The sequence below is a fragment of the Colletotrichum destructivum genome, chromosome 7 (genome assembly GCF_034447905.1).
Source record: "Colletotrichum destructivum chromosome 7, complete sequence".
NCBI lineage: Eukaryota > Fungi > Ascomycota > Sordariomycetes > Glomerellales > Glomerellaceae > Colletotrichum > Colletotrichum destructivum.
Genome location: NC_085902.1, coordinates 3593779 through 3612158, shown reverse-complemented (window position 1 = coordinate 3612158; position 18380 = coordinate 3593779). Strand labels below are relative to the sequence as shown.

At 53.7% G+C, this 18380-nt stretch overlaps 8 protein-coding genes across 8 annotated transcripts; 5 read left to right on the top strand and 3 right to left on the bottom strand.

The window, feature by feature from the left end:
- Positions 1-96: 96 nt before the first annotated feature.
- CDEST_11665 (Putative cytochrome P450) lies at positions 97-2073 on the bottom strand. Its single transcript, XM_062927821.1, has 4 exons — positions 1942-2073; positions 1359-1872; positions 525-1293; positions 97-460 (listed from the first exon to the last, which is right to left on the bottom strand). Exons 1-4 carry the CDS (start codon positions 2044-2046, stop codon positions 301-303), a joined length of 1548 nt encoding a protein of 515 aa, XP_062783872.1. The 5' UTR covers positions 2047-2073; the 3' UTR covers positions 97-300.
- A 2050-nt stretch (positions 2074-4123) lies between these two features.
- CDEST_11664 (Putative alpha/beta hydrolase-3) lies at positions 4124-5178 on the top strand (the record flags this gene model as incomplete). The annotated part of the gene is made up of 2 exons (XM_062927820.1): positions 4124-4518; positions 4566-5178. The coding sequence occupies 2 exons, from the start codon at positions 4124-4126 to the stop codon at positions 5176-5178; spliced, it is 1008 nt and encodes a 335-aa protein (XP_062783871.1).
- A 57-nt stretch (positions 5179-5235) lies between these two features.
- Positions 5236-6029, bottom strand: CDEST_11663 (Putative YjgF/YER057c/UK114 family, RutC-like superfamily protein). Its single transcript, XM_062927819.1, has 3 exons — positions 5808-6029; positions 5565-5722; positions 5236-5489 (listed from the first exon to the last, which is right to left on the bottom strand). Exons 1-3 carry the CDS (start codon positions 5970-5972, stop codon positions 5423-5425), a joined length of 390 nt encoding a protein of 129 aa, XP_062783870.1. The 5' UTR covers positions 5973-6029; the 3' UTR covers positions 5236-5422.
- A 1248-nt stretch (positions 6030-7277) lies between these two features.
- CDEST_11662 (Putative major facilitator superfamily, MFS transporter superfamily) lies at positions 7278-9108 on the top strand (the record flags this gene model as incomplete). The annotated part of the gene is made up of 5 exons (XM_062927818.1): positions 7278-7476; positions 7558-7940; positions 8003-8281; positions 8384-8759; positions 8825-9108. The coding sequence occupies 5 exons, from the start codon at positions 7278-7280 to the stop codon at positions 9106-9108; spliced, it is 1521 nt and encodes a 506-aa protein (XP_062783869.1).
- A 1262-nt stretch (positions 9109-10370) lies between these two features.
- Positions 10371-11129, top strand: CDEST_11661 (uncharacterized protein; the record flags this gene model as incomplete). The annotated part of the gene is made up of 1 exon (XM_062927817.1): positions 10371-11129. One exon carries the CDS (start codon positions 10371-10373, stop codon positions 11127-11129), a length of 759 nt encoding a protein of 252 aa, XP_062783868.1.
- On the bottom strand, positions 10620-13614 carry CDEST_11660 (uncharacterized protein). The gene is made up of 2 exons (XM_062927816.1): positions 11552-13614; positions 10620-11490 (listed from the first exon to the last, which is right to left on the bottom strand). Exons 1-2 carry the CDS (start codon positions 13509-13511, stop codon positions 11357-11359), a joined length of 2094 nt encoding a protein of 697 aa, XP_062783867.1. The 5' UTR covers positions 13512-13614; the 3' UTR covers positions 10620-11356.
- A 549-nt stretch (positions 13615-14163) lies between these two features.
- CDEST_11659 (Putative Oxidoreductase-like domain-containing protein) lies at positions 14164-14946 on the top strand (the record flags this gene model as incomplete). Its single annotated transcript, XM_062927815.1, has 1 exon — positions 14164-14946. One exon carries the CDS (start codon positions 14164-14166, stop codon positions 14944-14946), a length of 783 nt encoding a protein of 260 aa, XP_062783866.1.
- Positions 14947-16079: 1133 nt separating this feature from the next.
- Positions 16080-17151, top strand: CDEST_11658 (uncharacterized protein; the record flags this gene model as incomplete). Its single annotated transcript, XM_062927814.1, has 1 exon — positions 16080-17151. The coding sequence occupies one exon, from the start codon at positions 16080-16082 to the stop codon at positions 17076-17078; it is 999 nt and encodes a 332-aa protein (XP_062783865.1). The 3' UTR covers positions 17079-17151.
- Between the last annotated feature and the right edge of the window lie 1229 nt (positions 17152-18380).

The window sequence follows — 18380 nt, the reverse complement described above, 5'->3', positions numbered from 1 at the left end:
CGAGCCTAGCCTGTAACAATGCGGTAGCTACTTTCGAATGTGTGTAAGTTTCCGTCTCGGTTAGTGCAGCTGACTGTATTTCTTTGCAACACCACCTGCCCCCATCTTTGCGTTAAACTTCCTCAACGACGTTCTTGATTCGGATGGTCATCCATGCAATTGCTGGTGAATTTTTTTTCCTCTTTTTGGGTCACTGGGTGAGCCAGGGAAGCTGAAGACGGGTCATTGATTGTTTCAATCATAGACATATGCGGTCATGGCTAACAACTTTGCTTTTGCATGGCTACCCTCCCAAATTGACTAGACGGCTCTGGGCCGAAGCTGAATCATCAATGGGATCTTTTCCCATACCAGATAGGTTCCTTGTTTGTTCCACCAGTCCAGCTCAGGCTCAGTGAGCTCGAGTTCATAATGCCAGATAATCTTGGCCATAGTCAGACGCATTTCGGCATACGCCATTCTACAAACCGCATCTATTAGCTTGTCATCAACGAATAGGAAAATCAAGAGAATTGGCTACTCACGCTCTTCCAATACAGACTCTCTGGCCCATGGAGAATGGCTGGGTGGCTGCTTTGTCGTCGTTGGCAAATTCGGAGTCTGGAGGCAGATCCAGCCATCGCTCGGGGTGAAACTCTCGGGCGCGTTTGAAGTTGAGCTCCGATGTACCTGCCGATAACTGATTGACGGCAACGGCCATGCCTCCTTTCACCCACTTGCCATCGATGATCTCGCCATCGCCCGGGACAAACCGTGGAAGGGAACCTGGAGTAGGTGGGTACATGCGCATACCCTCGTCGAGACACGCGTTGAGGTACTTGCACTGGGCCGTGCCCTGCATGGAAATCTCATCGCTCGTCTGGAACTTCTCGCGGATCTCCTTCTTGAGCTTCTCGAGCTTGTCCGGGTTCCGGAGCAGGAGATATGTGAGGCCCGACATACCGCCTGCCGACGTGCCGCTCCCGGCAACGATGAAGTTGCTAGCCAGCATGACAAGCTCGACCTTGGACAGCTTCTCGACCGCTTCGTTTTCGTTCTCGAGGATAAAGGACATGAAGTCCTTGCCCGGGTTCTCGGCCTTCATACGTCTCTCCAGCTTGGCCTCCGTCAGGGCGATGTGGTTCTTGCGCGATTCGGTTACGTATTTCGGGGTAAGGAGATTCAGCAGCGGGAAGAAGCCGTACCAAACGGCGAGCTGGAACCATACAATTGCTTTAGCTCTTTGGAGAATCACCTGAATCCAGGGTTGGTCCGCGTTGTCCAAGAAGCCAGCCGGCTCACCGAATGCAAGATCTTGATCAAGCTAGTCAGCATGCAACAGCCCCGTCATCGATTCGGAAAGTTAGAGTCGCTCATACCGGAGACAATGTCGAAAGCAACGAGATTGTACCAAGTCGTCATATCGACAGGGCCCTTCTTGGCCTTCTCCTTCAGAATCTTGATGAGATTGTCGGAATGACTCTGAAGATAGTGTTCCTGTTCCCTCAACGCTTTTTCCGAGAAGGCCGGATTGATCGCTCGTCGCAGCCTCAGATGCTGGTCTTGTGTTTCTGTCATCAGGCTCTTGCGCCCACCGATACTGGGCGGCGCGATACCGCGCCCATCGAGAGCTTTCGGGAACTCTGGTTTACGTTGGCCGTATATCTTCTTCCATGCCGTGGATGACGTGTAGGAGAGCTCGTCAGGCGCGATGCGCACGACAGGACCGTATTGATCGTGTAAGTCGCGGATTCGCCAGGTGATGCGTCCTTTTAGGTTGGTGTAGTGCCATGGGATTCGCGAAATGGCCCACAGCTTTGGGCCCGGGTAATTACGAAGGGGATGAAAGTACAAGTTGTAGATGATTCTGACCAGGAGAATATAGGCAACGGCCTAAAATTGAGAGTCGATTAGCAAGACAAGACCACAGTGATGCTGCTCTTATATTTGGCTGTCACATACCGCAAGGCCAAGCCCTTTCAGGACATTGAGCGCAGTGAAAGGCGGGAGATCATCGAGAAGAGCTACAAGCTTCTCTTGATTCGGAAGTTGGTGTAAGCGATCCATCTCAAACACTCAATTGCGGAAGAAATGACTGAGTAAAGCCACGAAAGTCCGGCATTGAGATCAAAAAGGGCAGCGGAAGTAATGGTACTTACAATGTTCAAGGACTGCTGCGGCGGTGAAGAACTACCATTTTGCTACAGAGTCGTACAACACAATGCCCGAAATGATTCCCCATGCGCAGTATTCAGACTAGCCAGTCAGCAACTGCCGGGAATGGCACGTGGGATGGCTAGCACCAAGAAACACATAAGAGCAGGATGATTCTGTATTCCTTCTATTGGTGAGATCGACTCAATATCCTAGCTGGAGTCATTGTGTCCTGTGGTGAAGCAACCCTGGTCCTGGACAGACGGGGGGCTTCCACCACTATAGGATTGAAACAAGCTTCGACTGAGTCGCACAAGCCCACCACGGTAGCGTCAATTGTGGAATCGACCCCAAAGACGGGACGCCAGGAACGCTCTTGGCTTGTCTTGCATCCACGTGCTGAATCAACAACGCTGTGCACGTGTGTGAAACCACTGCGCGATAGATGAGTTATCTCGTATGTCCAGAGCCCCGTGGCGGGGTCATTAATAGGCTAAAAGATGCCACTTCCTTGACTTCTCCGGCAGTCGTATCATCCCTGGCCCCCTGGTCCCATCAAACAAGCCACTTTCAGGTTCCCCAGCCTTGGCAATCAGCGAAAGGGTCCTACGATAACAGGGAATCCTTCAAGCAGGCTACAAATCATTTTGTTCCCTAGTTTATGGGAACTAGGTTTATAGACAGGCGAATCTGTTGATGTACTAGTTTCTATCAGGCGGCCAGACCATCTCATCGAACACAGAAGTACCAAGTCACAGTCCTCGAAGGGCTACAGAGACTATTCGAAATAAGTTAACCCATTTTGTTAGAAGTTTCTTGGCTAAGTAGGAAGATTTCGTTTGGGACACATCATCAGAGCTCGTAGAACCGGTGTGGTAAGCAAGTAGATTACACCACAACCCCCCTAAGAAGTTGCTTTTGTGATAAGATGCTGCTGATTCATGAATTACTTACTGGTCTTCCAATTGGTTTCAGGCCTAGACTTATATTCTCAGAACAGGGCATATGGAAGAAGTGAATTTTGTTTTAGAGAGTTTCCATTCCTCGGCTGATGACCTCAATCTGCAGCATGATACGGAGGGCCTATGGTTGTCGATCTGAAAGCATGCGAAAGGGACAGCCACGTAGGCCAGGAAGCCATCAAATGAAAATTTACATGTTTCTAAACGCAAAGTAAACAAGCAAAATTAAAAATATTCGTCCTTCTTAACTGTAAGCTGGCTTCTGATTGAGTTCACGAGGATCTAAGGAAAACTTTCAAAAGCCATAGCAGGGAGCAGATGTGGCATTAATGTGGAACTGGGCTCAAATCTGTGTCAAGCTTTAAGGTGACTGATCTTAAATGTCTGAAGAGATAAAGTAGTGCAATCGTTCCGGGTATTTAAAAAACTTATAGGTGACCCCAGAGTAAACAAGCATCCATGCCTCTCGAAACCCAAGAGATCACGACGTGGCTCTCTGCAGCTCAGGTATCACCCACAGCTGGTCCTTAGATGTTTATCATGGTCATGTCACCCAAAAATCCCCAAATACATGTTCATTTGTCTTGCCACTTGGACGAGTGTTCAAGGAAGCCACGCAACGTTTCGTCTTATTCAGCGAGCGGGATCGGGAGAAGCCATGTATCATAACGCAATCCGGCATATTTAATTTCCACTCGGCCATTCTTGCAGATCCACCTCATAGATAGTCACTCCTCCATCAGATACTCGGAAGCACGTCGGGTTGTCGGATACGAGCAGCTCAGAGTGGGGGTCACTGCATCCAGGTCAAACACCTGCATGTGCGGCCTCCGTTCTTCGGCGATCCGTACACTTTTCCGGATAAGGTACAAACCTACCGGCCCTGCCCAAGGTTACTTCTGGAGTTCCGAGACGTCTGGTAGCCTAAACAGATTGCCGTCCAATCCATGCTCCGAGACGAACTATAACCTCCGATCGATCAGGCACTTGAACCAATACTGTGATACTGGAACATTGTGTCAATCAAAATGCCTGAGCCACCGTATGACCTGCATCCGTCGGTGATTGGCCGCATCAACCCGGAATACAGAGATTTCTACAACAAATATGTCTTTGACAAGCAAGTTGTTCATCATCAGCCCATCGCTGTGTCCCGCGCCAGCGGCACCCTGATTCCAGGTGCTGGTCCTAAGCTAGAGGTCTCGAGTTCCGAGGACATCACCATCCAGAGGAGACAGACGAGTGGGCCAGATATCCTGATCCGTGCCTTTACGCCTTTGGGCCAGCGACCTGACAGAGGATGGCCAGTGAGCTTTTGGTTTCACGGCGGCGGGTGGGTGTTGGGAAACATTGACACGGAGAACGTGATTGCAACGCACTTGTGCAATCGATCGAAGTGCGTTGTCATCTGTGTAGATTATCGGTGAGTATTTTATTCAAACGCCTGGCAATCCCACTGACGGGGTGTAGACTAGCACCAGAGAACCCCTTTCCTGCCGCTGTCGACGACTGCTGGGAGTCGCTCCTCTGGGTCATCTCGACCGGTGTTGACAAACTCAACCTCGATGCCTCCCGCATCGCTCTTGGAGGCTCCTCAGCTGGCGGAAATCTCGCAGCCGTCATGTGTCAGCGAGCGACCAAGTGTCCAGACATACCGCCCATCGCGGTCCAGCTGCTCTCGGTGCCCGTTGCAGACAACACTGCAGCGGTCGACTCACAGAAGCCGGAGCATGCGTCATGGAAAGAAAACGAGTTCACGCCTGCCCTACCCGCGGAGAAGATGATGTGGTACCGTGGCCATTACCTGCCCGACCAAGAGGTCTGGAAGCATCCCGAGGCGAGCCCCTTGCTCTGGGAGGGCGAGTGGTCGAAACTTCCTCCCGCGGTGATTGTTGTGGGTGAGCTAGATGTTTTACGCAGTGAGGGTGAAGCTATTGGGAAGAAGCTTGAAGATTTTGGGGTTCGGGTTGACTTGCATGTCATGAAGGGACAACCGCATCCGTTTATTGCAATGGACGAGGCCCTTGAGGATGGGAAAAGGGCCATTACGTTGTTTTGCGACAAGCTGCTGGAACTGCTTTAGGCAAAGATGGTAGAATATATATAGACACGGTAGCTTCCAATCCAACAACACCTTCTCTTCAGTCAAGAGGGGCCGAGGACGAAGACCTTGAACTACTTAGTTGTCCCCATCGACTGGCCTATCGTTTGGAAGCACCAAGGGTTCTTGAGCAGCTTTGGACCCCTCATGGTTCTCGCTCAAGGTCTCGTAGTAAGTGATCGTTGTAATTTTCTATAATCTAACACCAAGTCACGCCTGACGATAGTTACAAGACTGCTATACACTCAATCTCGACATCCACATTCAGGGGCAAAGTCTTGACCGCGACGCAGCTAGGTTAACAACGAGGTTAGTATCTAGAAATGAAGAGAATAAAAAATCGAGATGTTGAACGTGGCACAACTTACGTTCTGGAGGGCTTGATATCGCCCCAGTACTGGCAGTAGATTTCGTTCATGGCGGCAAAGTCGTCCATGTCTGAGAGGAAGACGTTCACTTTCACAACCTTGTCAATGGTTGTCCCGGCTCCTTCGAGAACTGCGGTAAGGTTCTTGATGCATTGGTGCTGGGAAAAGAAATCAGCTCGTCGTTTCGGAACCATTTTGTCAGATGTCGAGTCCAAAGATGGCGATGCAAGGGCATGCGCCTACCGTGTGAGCCTGCACATCGCCGTCGATGATTTTCATCGTGGCCGGGTCCATTGGGACGGCACCAGAGCAGAAGACCATGCCATTGGCGATGATGGCTTGGCTGTAGATGCCGGGCAGCGGCTTGGGTGCCTTATCAGTCAGGACGGGGGTCTTGGAGGAGGACATGGTGATTGCAGTGTACGTTGAAGTGCGTGAGGTGAGATGAGAAGAATGTCCGAGGTTCCTACATTTGTTTGGAAATGTGCCCCCAAAAGGAAAGAAACCCCAAAGAATTCGTTACAACTAACCAGGTGCTGTTCCTCGAAACCCCCGTCCAATGCTCCGTTCCCGGGCAACATTGAACTTGCCGCGGCCCGCGGAAAGTCGTGCGATCATCCTATCAACCCCGCACTCTCGGTGGATCAGTTGAACAGGAATCGCGATGTTAGTCCACCCCCGGACTACGGTCTATCGTTTGCCTTTGCACCTCACATGCTCTTCCCACCTTGTTTGCCCGGGGCTCTTCAATTGCTCATGGTTCTAGCAGGAAATGGGCTCCATCAGTCGGCGAGAAGTGACCCCCACGACTCCTTTTTAATCAGAGTCATCTGTATTCGACTTCATGTGGCTTCGGGGCCCGTGGTCATCTTCTCACTATCAACCCCCCACCATTATGGGTCCATTGAAACCTCGATGATGTGGGGTGCAGTTTGATGGGACGGGTATCATCCAGCCACCGGCCATCAACATTGGTTCTTATCAAAAGCCACTGCCGTATGTGCGCTGCAAGCCATCAGGAAGTCCACACTGGAGTTTCTAGTGTGCTAGTATGCTCTGGTGAAAACGGCTTAGGTTTGTTCGCTCATGATGGGCAGGGTGCTCTCGGTGCTTGCTGATGGCCAGGTGGTCAACGGGATACTTGAACTCTTGGAAACGAACATTGGACACGGAATGCCTTGTCAGGTTTGTGTATATCAGAAATACTCCGAACATACGCAATCGAACGTCTCATCAACGAGCATGAAGCTCAGGGTGACAGACATTTACATGACCTGCATGCAGGCCACCCGGTCCGCCCCCGTCCATCATGAACCAGCATATGTCCGAGGGGCAAAGCTAGAGAGCGTACGGTTGACTGCGTCAGAGACCCCACTGCCAGTATCATCCTTATCTTTGACCACCAACGAGCTGCGAGGATAGAGCCACCAACTAGTCACAAGGATTCTGCATGACCTGGATAAGAGACTCGCTGATTAGAAAACAATACCGGCAACCTCATGAAGTGCTATCTTAGCTACGTACCACCATACCGATCGGCGAGTGCAACTCTAATACGTAACATATCAAGTTCAGACAGTCCCCAGCCATGTTGTGACAGCTTCCCATTCATTCCTTTGCACAAGCTCTCAGAAACCCAACGGTAGGCTATTTGTCAAGCCTCGGACCCGATTGATTGAGTCTTCTCCGCCTGAAATACCCAGGCAGTTATTGATGATGGATGCCGGTAAAGACAACAAGATATCGCCCACGTCCGACCCAACAGGGTCGGTCCGGGAAGGATCTGTTGACGGACATGACACCAAGAGCCACGAATATAACGACGACGTGGTCCAGGTCATCGACAAAGCCGCCGAGCGGCGCCTTTGCAGGAAGCTGGACTTCCGTATTCTGCCCGTCTTAGCCGTAATGTGTAAGTTCTTCGCCGTATTCTTTTGGCGTGGCACCATTGTCGATGCCAAGAGAGGGTGAAGCTGCTGATGTACTTCGACAGACCTTTTTAACGCACTCGACAAGGGGAATCTGGGAAACGCAGAGACCGACGGCCTGAGCACGGATCTCAACTTCAAGGACGGCCAGTACAACCTCATCGTCAGCATCTTCTTCGTGCCCTTTGTGGCGGCGGCGCCCTTCGTCGCCCTCATCGGCAAAAGGTTCGGCCCCGCGGTCGTGCTCCCCATCCTCATGTTCGGCTTCGGCTCCATGACCATGCTCATGGCCGCCGCCCAGAACTTCAGCGGTGTCTTCGCGCTGCGGTGGTTCCTGGGCATGGCGGAGTCGGCGTTCTTCCCGCTCGTCATTTACTATCTGACCACGTTCTACCGCCGCGGCGAGCTGGCGCGCCGCCTGGCCGTCTTCTACGCAGCCTCCAACATTGTAAGCTCACCGCCTGTTTGGACCTGGCACGCGCCGGGAAGACCGTTGCTGACTCAAAATAGGCCAACGCCTTCTCGGGCCTTTTGGCGTTTGCTGTGTTCCGCATCACCAACACAAACCTGCACCCGTGGCGATGGCTCTTCATCATCGAAGCGACTGCGACAATCCTCTTCGCCCTCTTTGCTTTCTGGTATCTCCCGCGCAGTGCTGCCGAAGCGACTTTCCTCACGGCGGAAGAGAAAGAGCTGGCTCACTATCGTATCCGAGTTGACAGCTCATCTGTGGTGGGAGAGAAGATGAAGATTCGCGAGGCAGCCAAGGTGTTTAAGCATCCGACAACGGTGAGTTGTGCCCTGTTCTTGCGCGCATCAAGGCTCGGAAACAGCTAGTTACTAGTTTTGACTATCGTCTTGAAAGCTCGATAGCTGACTTGTTGACTGCAGTACGGTTTCCTCGCCATTGAGATTTGCCTCGGGGTCCCTCTCCAAAGCGTTGGCCTCTTCATGCCTCAGATCGTTCAGCGCCTGGGATACAGCACCATCAAGACAAACCTCTACACCGTGGCTCCAAACGTTAGCGGCGCCGCAATGCTTCTCATCCTGGCATTCCTCTCCGACTGGCGCCGGCTCCGGTTCCCCTTCATCGCCCTGGGCTTCATGCTGAGCTTCATCGGCTTCATCATTTACGCAGCCATTGATGACGTCGAAAAGGAGATTGAGGTTGCGTACTACGCCTGTTTCATGATGACCTGGGGCACTTCAGCGCCGAGCGTGCTCTTGTCGACGTGGTACAACAACAATGTCGTCAACGAGAACCAGCGTGAGTTAGAATCATTCGCCGAGCATGTTGTTATCAGGAGTCCCCAACTGACAGCGTAAATCCAGGTGTACTTCTCACTTCTATCGGTGTTCCGCTTGCAAATCTCATGGGGCTCGTTAGTAGCAACATCTTTCGCAAACCGGATGCGCCGAAATATGCACCTGCTCTGATCACGACGGCCTCGTTTGGCGTGGCTGGCGCATCTTTTGCTCTTGCATTGGGATTCTATATGTTATGGGATAACAGAAAGAGAAATCGCGCCCAAGGTGTGAGTTTGACTGCTAGCGAGGTGCCAACTTCTAAGCTGGGTGATGGCCCTAAAAGCCCCGACTTTCGATGGTTTCTATGAGCTTCCGAAGCTGATGCAGAGCCTTCGAGTTTCTTTTCCATTTCAGTGTCGATTTTGCTTAACGATAGCTATGTTAAGATCAATCTTTTACCTGGGGCGATTCTCAGTAGCAGACAAGCTTGGTACACTCGGAGTAGAGAAGCTGCCTTGAAACGTTCCCTTCCACGGTCTCCGAACACAAGAGTCTGTTTGTGACTCACTATCGAGTTACGGATCATCTGGAAGACTTTTTGTTTCGTCAGCTATGGATAAAGAAACCGTTTTTCAATTTCTTCATATTGGAAGCTGTGGAAAGTGAGAACGACTTCCTCATGTTGATGACCCGTTTTCTAGACCTTGGATCATGACAGTGCCCGAGCTTTCATCCGAGTCACCGCAACAGTCACTATCTTTTTGAATGTAGGCAGAATCTTAATAGAACCTGGTGGTGTTCCTTGAGATTATTGCTGCCGCTAGACTCGAACACACCGATGCGTCCTTTAACATGCTCAAGTTCGCTTCCTCCTTCCACCTCAACTATGCAAAACATCAGTGCAACGATAAGCAGTGAATCTTCTTTACCTTCGACATAATAGAACATGATAAGATAACCTTCACCAAAACAGCGTGAGCAGAAGTAAAGCAGAGACTATAGTTCAAACAGGAGGTCGGGTCCTAAAATCCATAGTAACCACAGAACAGCCACAAGACAATAGCTGTCAACCTAATTGTAAAAGTCAATATAAGAGACCGTACATGTGCTTCTTTTCTTATTCTTTCTATGTGTATAGTACTCGCCAATAAGGCGTCATTATCAAAATGAAAATAAGTCTATCAGGACCGACGTTGCCAATAAGTTTGCAGGAACAACCCCCGAAAAGCCATGCAATCACCACGAATGGAATCGCTTCCAAGGACTTTCGATGAAAGCACCTTCTTCTCCAAGTGAGAGACAACCACAGCGACCCTTCATCTTGGTGCAACAATGAATAGGGGGCGACTGTGTTCGTCCGACCTCAAGGGTTGCCGCTTCCCGTCAGTCACCACACAACGCGTCAACCCATCACCATCATGGAAAAGCCAGCAATCACTGCACCACCATCCTGAGAGCCCTTTAACAGCATCTCTGTGTTCCAAGTAGAATCACAGTTGTGAAATTACATGGTTAAGAAAGTCAAATTAATAAGACATGAACAATAACCCAACATCAAGGACAGCAAGACTAATCCAGAATCACGAAGACTCCATTAATACCTAACATCATCAACGGACCTATCGTCATTATGTCCAGCCACGGGAACACACCCAACGATTCCGGCTCGAACGGCCCCGACAGAAACACAAACCCCCTGAACCGCCACCGCGTCCCCTCCTCCTCCCCTCCTCCGACCGCCTCTCCTCCGACCTTCGCCGGTCCTCAGGCCGCCTCCATTCTGTCCTTCGCCCCTCCTGAGGCCGCCCCCCTACCGCCCTTTGCAGAAGCGCTCGCCTACATGGCCGCTCAAGCCAGGCGCGCATCCGCAGGCGACGCTGATCGCGGTCGGACCTACACTGAGGCTCACGGCGACACCTACGGCTCCAACGCAACCGCCGCCATGGGCTCCGGCTGGCGAAGCCACCCTCCCCCGACCTCCGACCCCAACGGGCGCGGCAGGACGACCTGGATCGACGGCCCACCGGGCACCGCCGCCCTACGCAGCGGGGTGAACGTGACGACCACGGCTCAGCGTCAGGGGCAGAACCTGAACGGGCCCGTTCCCGGTGGCGGAAGCAGAAGCGGAAGCGGCCGCCCCATTAGTGGGTTCGGAGGAGGGGTTGACGGCCCCTACGGTCCGACCCGAGCGGGCATGTCCGATTCGAGAAGGCACGCCAACACGTCTGAGACTTCCTATGGTCGTGGTCCCGTTGCTACCGAGCGACAGACCGGCACAAGCGTATATGGCGGGCAGCAGAACGGGGGGAATGGGTATGTTAGAAGCGGCAGCCAGGATTCGAACGGAAGCCAGAGTACCAGCGGAACCGATGAAGGCTCTGCATCCTAAAAGTCTCGCAGCTCGTTTCGCAGTCTGTTGGGGATAGGAGCATAGACTTGTGAGTTGTGGGAGAAAAGAGAAAGTGCATTGATAGAATTCAGAGTCAACGCCAGTCATAATAAATAAATCGGCCAGCCATGCTGCGGGTCAGAGTTACCCGTGGCCCGGCCCGATAGAGTTAAAAGAACCAAAACATGGTGCTTCTGACACAGCGCAGTACTCCGTGGTGGTATCCTTCAAGACAATGCATCACCCGCCAGCAATGCAACAACGATTCGTACAGCCGTCATCGGCCCTTCGTCACCCTGAACAAGTCTTTCAAACACTTTAGACGCCGCGGCCAGTGACCCGCGCTTATCGCCCAGATGCCCTACGTGTGTGTTAGCCAACCGCGTTGATTTTGAGTCGTCATACTCGTGGGGTTTACTCACATTTCCCGGGCATGCCTATCATCAGTCCAACTTTGCTCTGCGCCTCGCCAGTCCAGTCGAAATCGATCCTCCACTGTATTCTTAGACACGACGTGTCTTCCTTGACAGCACCCGGGATGGGAATCTCGTAGGCGGTCCTTCCAAGATGAGACAACAATGACGCTCGAGGCAAGTCTTCGATACGGTTCTTCTCCGTGGCCCCGCCATCTCCTTCTGGGTCGTTTGAATCGTCGTCCTTTCTCCTGCGCTTCTTCCGCCTCGTACGTATTTTCGTCACGTTCTGTATCAGCTTCTCTTTGTCGCCGAGCTCGCTGTCCAAGGTATGCCAGATCTTGGCGCGCTCGACCGCGATGCGATACCACTCAGCCATTGCCCAAGTAACAATGCTGATATTCCGATCCATGTGGGTGTTGGATCCTCCTTCAGTGACCTTTTGGACAAACGGCCCAACTTCTGCGACAGCCGCAGGATCCAGGCGCGGCACGCTGAGTTCCTTGATCTGCAGCTTCTCGGTGTCGACCGTCATTTCGATCTTGGCCATGAAGAGCCCCGCAGGGTGTACAGATCGAAGGACGATGTGGTGTCTTCGCAACAAGGGATCCTCGGGATTTTCTTTTGGGAGCATGGCCGTCGTCCCTGAGAACTGAAATGGTGTGAAGACCTGTAGGTACGGAAGCTCATCTACGGCCGATAGTGCAATTGGGTGATGCGACGTCGGGGGAGGGAGGTCCACTTCCTTCTCATGGGAAGAAAGCAGCTGAGTCTGCCCCAGAGACCCAAACGACAACCAGTACGTCGGGTTCATCGCCAGATCGAACCACTGCTGCGCCGCATCCGGCTTTGTCTCCTTTTCTGGAGGTACTAGATGGCGTTGCAGCAAGTCCAGTAGTTGCTCACGGCGGGATGGGGATAGAGGACGAAGCACACCAGACCGCAGGGACTGCGCCTTGCGCAAACGGTCGTTCTCGGTAGCGGCGAACTCCAGATCCGTCTCGAGCTTCGCAATCTCGGCCTGCAGTGTGTCTCGTGTCTGCTTAAGCTCAGAATTGGGATCCGGCACTGGGATTCCACGAGCTTTGTGCGTTCCCGAAGGACCTTTGCTTGACCGCGTCTTCCGCACCGTTTTTGACGGGCTTTTGGCTCGTGGGGGGCGCTGCGTGGCCTTCTTCAACGGGTCCTTTGATGGCTGTGTGAACTCGGGTGGGCGGAGAGGTGGTTGCTTCAGTGGAGAGCTCTTAGACGGTGAAGTGGTTCGCCGTCTCCGTTTCGAGGGAGTGTCGTGAATGCCCAAAGGTGGCGTCGTGACCACAGGGTCGGGTTGTCCCTTTTGCGTCGGCGTCGGTGGGAGTTCAGGCTCCTGGTCTGGCTCTGGTTCGGGCGACGGTGCTCTTGCGGGAAGAACTCCCCTCGGCGGTGTCCGGTTCAGAATACGACCGGCAAATGGGTTGAAGTCTTCGTCTTCTGGGCCAGGGTCGGGGAGTGGTCTGGGATTCGGCAGGCCGCCCGACCGGCGAGGTCTAGAGGCCATTGCACCGCTGAGCCCTGTTCCTGGCATTCGTCGTGCGGGAGAGCCCAAGTTCTGTGATTCGACGGCGGTCGATCCAGACATGTTGCTTCGCGGGCGCGCAGGTCCCTTTTCTAGAAACCGTTCGGCCTGGCCCTCGAGCGGTGCGGCTGACCCCGCTCGGGCAACATTGCGTGCGGGTTGTGCGGACGGGTTTCTACTGCCGGTGGCCTTTGCTGGGCTCTGGCTCCTACTTCTGCGTCGCAGGATATCGGGGTTTGTTCGGGAGAGGCTCGCTCTTGTCGGGGACGCGAAAGACGGTCTTCTCGGGATCCTACTCCGTGGCGGAGGAGGGTCGGGGGGTGTGGTCGACTCGTTATTGTCGTTATCGTCGCCGTCGCGCTGGCTGCTGAGGCGTGGAGAAACCCTCCGACGCTTGGGTTCGGACTCCTCCATTTCCTCGTTTTCTGGTGAGCTCTACTGAAGCATTTCGACGCGTAAGAGGTTGACGGTCAAAGGCCGCGCGCGGTTGTGTATTTCCAATGTTGGTGCAAGCGGGATGCGCCAAGCTAGCTGTACGTAGTGTTCGGCGGCGTGGAAGGAGCGCGTTTGTGTACATGCGACCCCACCGCCTTCCCGATTGAGCGGGTCTCTGCTACCACATCGAGGACGCCTCTCATTCATGACTTGTAATTAAGCTTCTGGATCATGAACTGAACTCTTGCCAAGAAACAGTGCCTTGTATTCCCTCACATTTTTAACAATACAGAGTCTAAAGATGACACATGGTTCTCATCCCCCCCCTATTATTTCATCGGTTTGGATATCCCTTCCTGCTGGTGATCAACCTGTCTCTTGCACTCCCCAGAGTCAACAAGAAACCACGTGACTGTACAATGATCCTTACCTAAGCAAGAATTGACCCCGGTCTGATGACGTCCGCGGCTATGACCGCATTCCAAGCTCCCGCGGTTCCTCTTCTCTTTCTTTAGTGACCGCAGGCTTGCCTCACTCAACCCCCCAACAAAGGTCCAGTACCCGGCTTCAATCACCTAGAATTGGGCCACCACACGACATTGGATTACCATCCACGAACCACCATCCAAAAATGTCCGCGCCCGCCAGACTCCTCCCTCGTCTCCGGCCTCTCGTGCCGCGCGTTGGCCGCTTGCCTCGCAATGCCTTCATCACGAGCCAGTCGCAAACTGGCCCTGCCCCGATCGAGCCCTCCAAGACCCAAGCCCACCCGCTGGGCGCCTACTACGAGGCGATCCTCAACGACCCCCAGCCGATCCCCGAGGTGAAGCCCGAGGAGCCCCCCTCCTCCTCCGTTCACAAGCAGGAGCAAGGCCGTAAGACGTCGCCTCCCTCCCCAGACCAACCCCCGGAACCCGTTGCTGAAGCTCAATCCGCACAGCCGGTGCCGACGCCGCCGCCGCAAACCGCGGCTGACAAGGCCTCCATCGTCTTCGGCTCCGCTCTCGCCGGGCCTGCCGCGCGCAAGCAGCGTCTTGACGAGCTGCGCCGGAAGAGCACCACGATCGCCGGCGTGCTCGTGCCCCCGCGGCCCGAGGAGCCCGACAACTGCTGCATGAGTGGGTGCGTCAACTGCGTGTGGGAGCGGTACCGGGAGGAGATGGAGGACTGGTCGGCGGCCAACGCCGAGGCCCAGCTAAAGCTGCGGGAGCAAAAGGGGGTGAGCGATTCTGTTACTATGGACGACGACGGCGGCGGTTCCGAGTCCAACTGGGTGCCCAAGGACCCCAAAATCGCTAAGAACATGTGGGATGAGAAGCTGTATAACGATGTGCCGGTCGGCATTCGCGAGTTCATGAAGACGGAGAAGAAGCTGAAGGCGATACATGAAAAAGAGGGGACCCAGGGCGGCTGAGGATGACGGCACTCGGTTCGCCCTCCCTTTTCCTTGGTCTTTCTTCTCATAGCGTGTGCTGGAGTCACTGGTTCTAGAGCATCTTCGTCAGCGTCGCTCATAGATTTGTATTGGAACCTGATCATCATATGGCTTGTCAGCCTTGACTGTTGACTTGTGGCTACTTTCATGGAGTTGTAAGAGACGGGGGTTGTCGTTGAATCTGATGGTGCTTTGGTATGGCGCTCCTGATGACGAAGAAATATTCGACGTTAAGCAGGAGTCTCCTCGGAGGAAAGGGGCAGTCTCATTTCGCTGCCGAACCGGCGTTGTCTTGCCCAGCTATGACATGTCCTTTCCAAGCCGTGGTGATCGTACTGATTCAGGGGTCGCAAACTGTGGCATGCGGTATTATTGTGGTCCACTGTCAACTGGAAACTGTTTTTCTCAGCTCAAGTTTTACTCTATTGAGTTCTCAACTTGCTTCGAGTTTATTCTGGTGCGCCCTATGCCTGGTGAGGCCAAGATCATTACTTCGAAGCACCCCCTTTGTTCCTAATGGTCTCTTGGAGTCAAGTCAACAAGCCTCTGGCTGGAGCTGACATAGGCCTTGTTCTCCCCCGTCCCGTCGTTTGACGTCCTGGTCAACTATTCACTTCTCCCAGCCCTCACATACCGTCGCCGCCCTGCACATATACTAGCCAACCCCCCAAAAAGTTCATTCCTTTCCCTGCTTCGAATGGCAATATCTTTGTTCATGAAGCTGCGGCTCTGAGTTTTCTCTTCATCTTTGCTACCTGTTGTACTCCACAGACAATGTGTCACTTATGAAAGCACGAAGTTTTGCGATGAAACAAGACCATCTTTATCAAATTAGAGGTAAGGCAGCTGAAATGTAGTCCTTTGACCCCCTCACAGTGTGGCTTACCCTAAACCCCGCAAGAGCAGTCTTCTAAGCAGTACCTTTTACAAGACTGGCCTACGCACTCAACAATACAATGCGTTCCCAGAACGGATACTGGAAAGTGACAGGAAAGTAACGACTAAGCGCCAAGGGCGACTTCTGCCTGAGAAGGAGTTTGACCCCGACTGTTTCTTCCCTCTTTCCTCCGTCAACAATTACATCACCATAAAAAAAATAAAAAAAAATAAAAATGGCGGCTAGAGCGACCCTCGACAGAATGCCAGCCATCCCTGAGGAAAAGGAGGACGAGGAATGGGAAGATGCTATTTCCTCCTCGGACGATGACCATAACGAAGGCAGCCGAGATGGCAAAAGCGACGACAATGCCGGCGACGACGAACACATTCTGCCTCCTCCAGAGCTCCTCTTATCCCACGAGACGGCTCGAGCCCCCTCTCCTCCCGCCCACGCGCCGCGCCACCGCCTCGTATACCGTTCGCAAGGATGGGACACCCAGATCTACATGCTCAAGAACGGCAAAGTCCTCAAGGAGCGCGCGTCGTATCCCAAGCTCAGCCAGGGCTACTTCGGCGCCGACGCAATGAGCCATGTGCTCCGGCACTGGTCCCGCGTGCTGCCCGAGCAGCTCCAGGAGATTCTCGGCCCCGAGCACCCGTACCTCGCGCGCGTCGCCGTCGCCATGGCGCCGCGCCAGCGCATGCTCATCCGCGGCAGCGACGGCTCGGATCACCTCCCCGACCAGCTCATCAAGTCGATCCCCAAGATGCAAGGCCGGCTCGTCATGGATCGCGTGCGACCGGTCAAGCCGACTGTCGTCCGCGTCCTCATCGAAGAGATCGTTGGCCCCGAGCACCGACGCAGGGCCTGCACAACACCCGAGAACTTCAACCTCCACCCCAAGGCCTGGCTCGGCTTCGAGCAGCCGCCGGCGGTCCGGGACATGCTGCGAAACTACCCGAACCTCACGGTGCGGCCCGCATACCTCGACCAGCTCGTCAAGTTCATCGGACGGCGCGGCGTCCTCGAGCTCGCGCGGGAGATGGGCACGGCGCTGGCGGTGATCCACTACGACCTCAACAAGGACGCCAACTTCGTCAAGTTCCGGCTCGGCTATAACCACGTGCTCGACAGGGTCCACCTCTGGCTGTGCGGACTGGGCAACATGGGGGACCTCAAGGTCAACGATGCGGGCGACGGCTTCGTGGGAGACCCTGCTGGTTATGTCTAGGAGAACGAGCGCTTCTACCCGCGGCCCGGCGTTGGCCCGGGCGTGTTCGACGCGTTCTGGGCGGCGTATCTGCTGGCGAGCGAGGGGATCCTGCGGTGGCGGGGGGAGCTTGCACCCGAGGGTTTCCGCAAGGATAGGGAGATGCGAACGTTGATGATCAAGGTGTTGCTCGAGCGTTTGGGCCGTCTCTAGGCTACCATTGGGATGGTTTGGGGGCATTGGAAGTGTCAGCGAAGGTCAGAAGGACGGCCGATACCCTACACACACAAGAGACAGAGAGCGAGAGAGACGGAGAAAAGAACTAGCGATTGGCTTTCGACTTAATGGTCGGTTATAAAGGGGCCGAAAATGGGCTTAACGAATACTGCTGTGCCCATGAAAGTGATTTCTGCTGGTGGTATATCGTCAAAGACCCGATGTTGCATCCAGGCACTTCAGCAGATACCCAAGATACGCTGACAGAGACAAGATATCGTAGTGGCATTAAGACGAGAGACGGTTGTTCCAGTGTCTCTCAGCGAGCAAGAGGCATGGCTACGCGGCCATGATGGTTTGACTCCCTATAGCAGCATGCATAAGCAGCAGCTCACATCTCCCCAGCATAGAATTGTTGAAGACGAGAGCCAGCCAGCCGCTAGCTTCACCGACAGTGAGTGAACTCCTCCTTGGCAGAAACGATAGTGGAGCTTGATTCTGCATGTCATTCAGGCTGGTAGTGTCTCACTCGTGCATGCACTCGAGCTCGACAGCATGTTGTGTTGGTTGGTTGGCAGGCAAAGCTGCAGGATGTCTCAGACGGGAGACCAACAGCCAGCATTTGTCAGGGTAAGACAAACTCACTCTAAAGTCAGTGAGCAATTCAATGAGAACAAATACTATGTTTCTTGGATGAGAACGAGCCTGAAAATTATCGTGACTTTCAAGCAAGTAAGCGACCAGGGGTAACAGAAAATTCAGTGACAGACTAATAGACAGTGTAGCGCGCTAACGCTTTTCCAGGGTCTGATTCTGAAGGGAAGGTGGAATTAGACGACCCCTGTACGTGACTCCCTGTCATCAGGCTTCTGGTTGGCTGCAACAGCTGGAAATGGATATCCTTCACCGAGTCTCGGCGGCTTCCGCCTCCTGTATGGAGCCCTGATTGGGGGTACTTCGGTCAGCAGCCACTCTTGTGTCTGCCGCTGTTGTTTGACATGCGGGGCGCAGCATCAAGATCCACGTGAAAGTGGGGTGCTTGGGTTCGGCGCATGGCGGGGCTCGGGGCTCGCCAGACAAAATTTCTCGTCCGCGCCTGCCCTTGCC

What these genes read in the sequence shown, in the direction of transcription:
- CDEST_11665 (XM_062927821.1), bottom strand. Translation starts at nt 2,046, where the DNA reads ATGGATCGCTTACACCAACTTCCGAATCAAGAGAAGCTTGTAGCTCTT. An exon ending in TGAAAGGGCTTGGCCTTGCG is followed by an intron (nt 1,873 to 1,941) that starts GTATGTGACAGC and finishes TCTCAATTTTAG; the next exon opens with GCCGTTGCCTATATTCTCCT. An exon ending in AGAGTCTGTATTGGAAGAGC is followed by an intron (nt 461 to 524) that starts GTGAGTAGCCAA and finishes TGCGGTTTGTAG; the next exon opens with AATGGCGTATGCCGAAATGC.
- CDEST_11663 (XM_062927819.1), bottom strand. Translation starts at nt 5,972, where the DNA reads ATGTCCTCCTCCAAGACCCCCGTCCTGACTGATAAGGCACCCAAGCCG. An exon ending in GCGATGTGCAGGCTCACACG is followed by an intron (nt 5,723 to 5,807) that starts GTAGGCGCATGC and finishes TTCTTTTCCCAG; the next exon opens with CACCAATGCATCAAGAACCT. An exon ending in GATATCAAGCCCTCCAGAAC is followed by an intron (nt 5,490 to 5,564) that starts GTAAGTTGTGCC and finishes TTGTTAACCTAG; the next exon opens with CTGCGTCGCGGTCAAGACTT.
- CDEST_11660 (XM_062927816.1), bottom strand. Translation starts at nt 13,511, where the DNA reads ATGGAGGAGTCCGAACCCAAGCGTCGGAGGGTTTCTCCACGCCTCAGC. An exon ending in GATAGGCATGCCCGGGAAAT is followed by an intron (nt 11,491 to 11,551) that starts GTGAGTAAACCC and finishes ACACACACGTAG; the next exon opens with GGCATCTGGGCGATAAGCGC.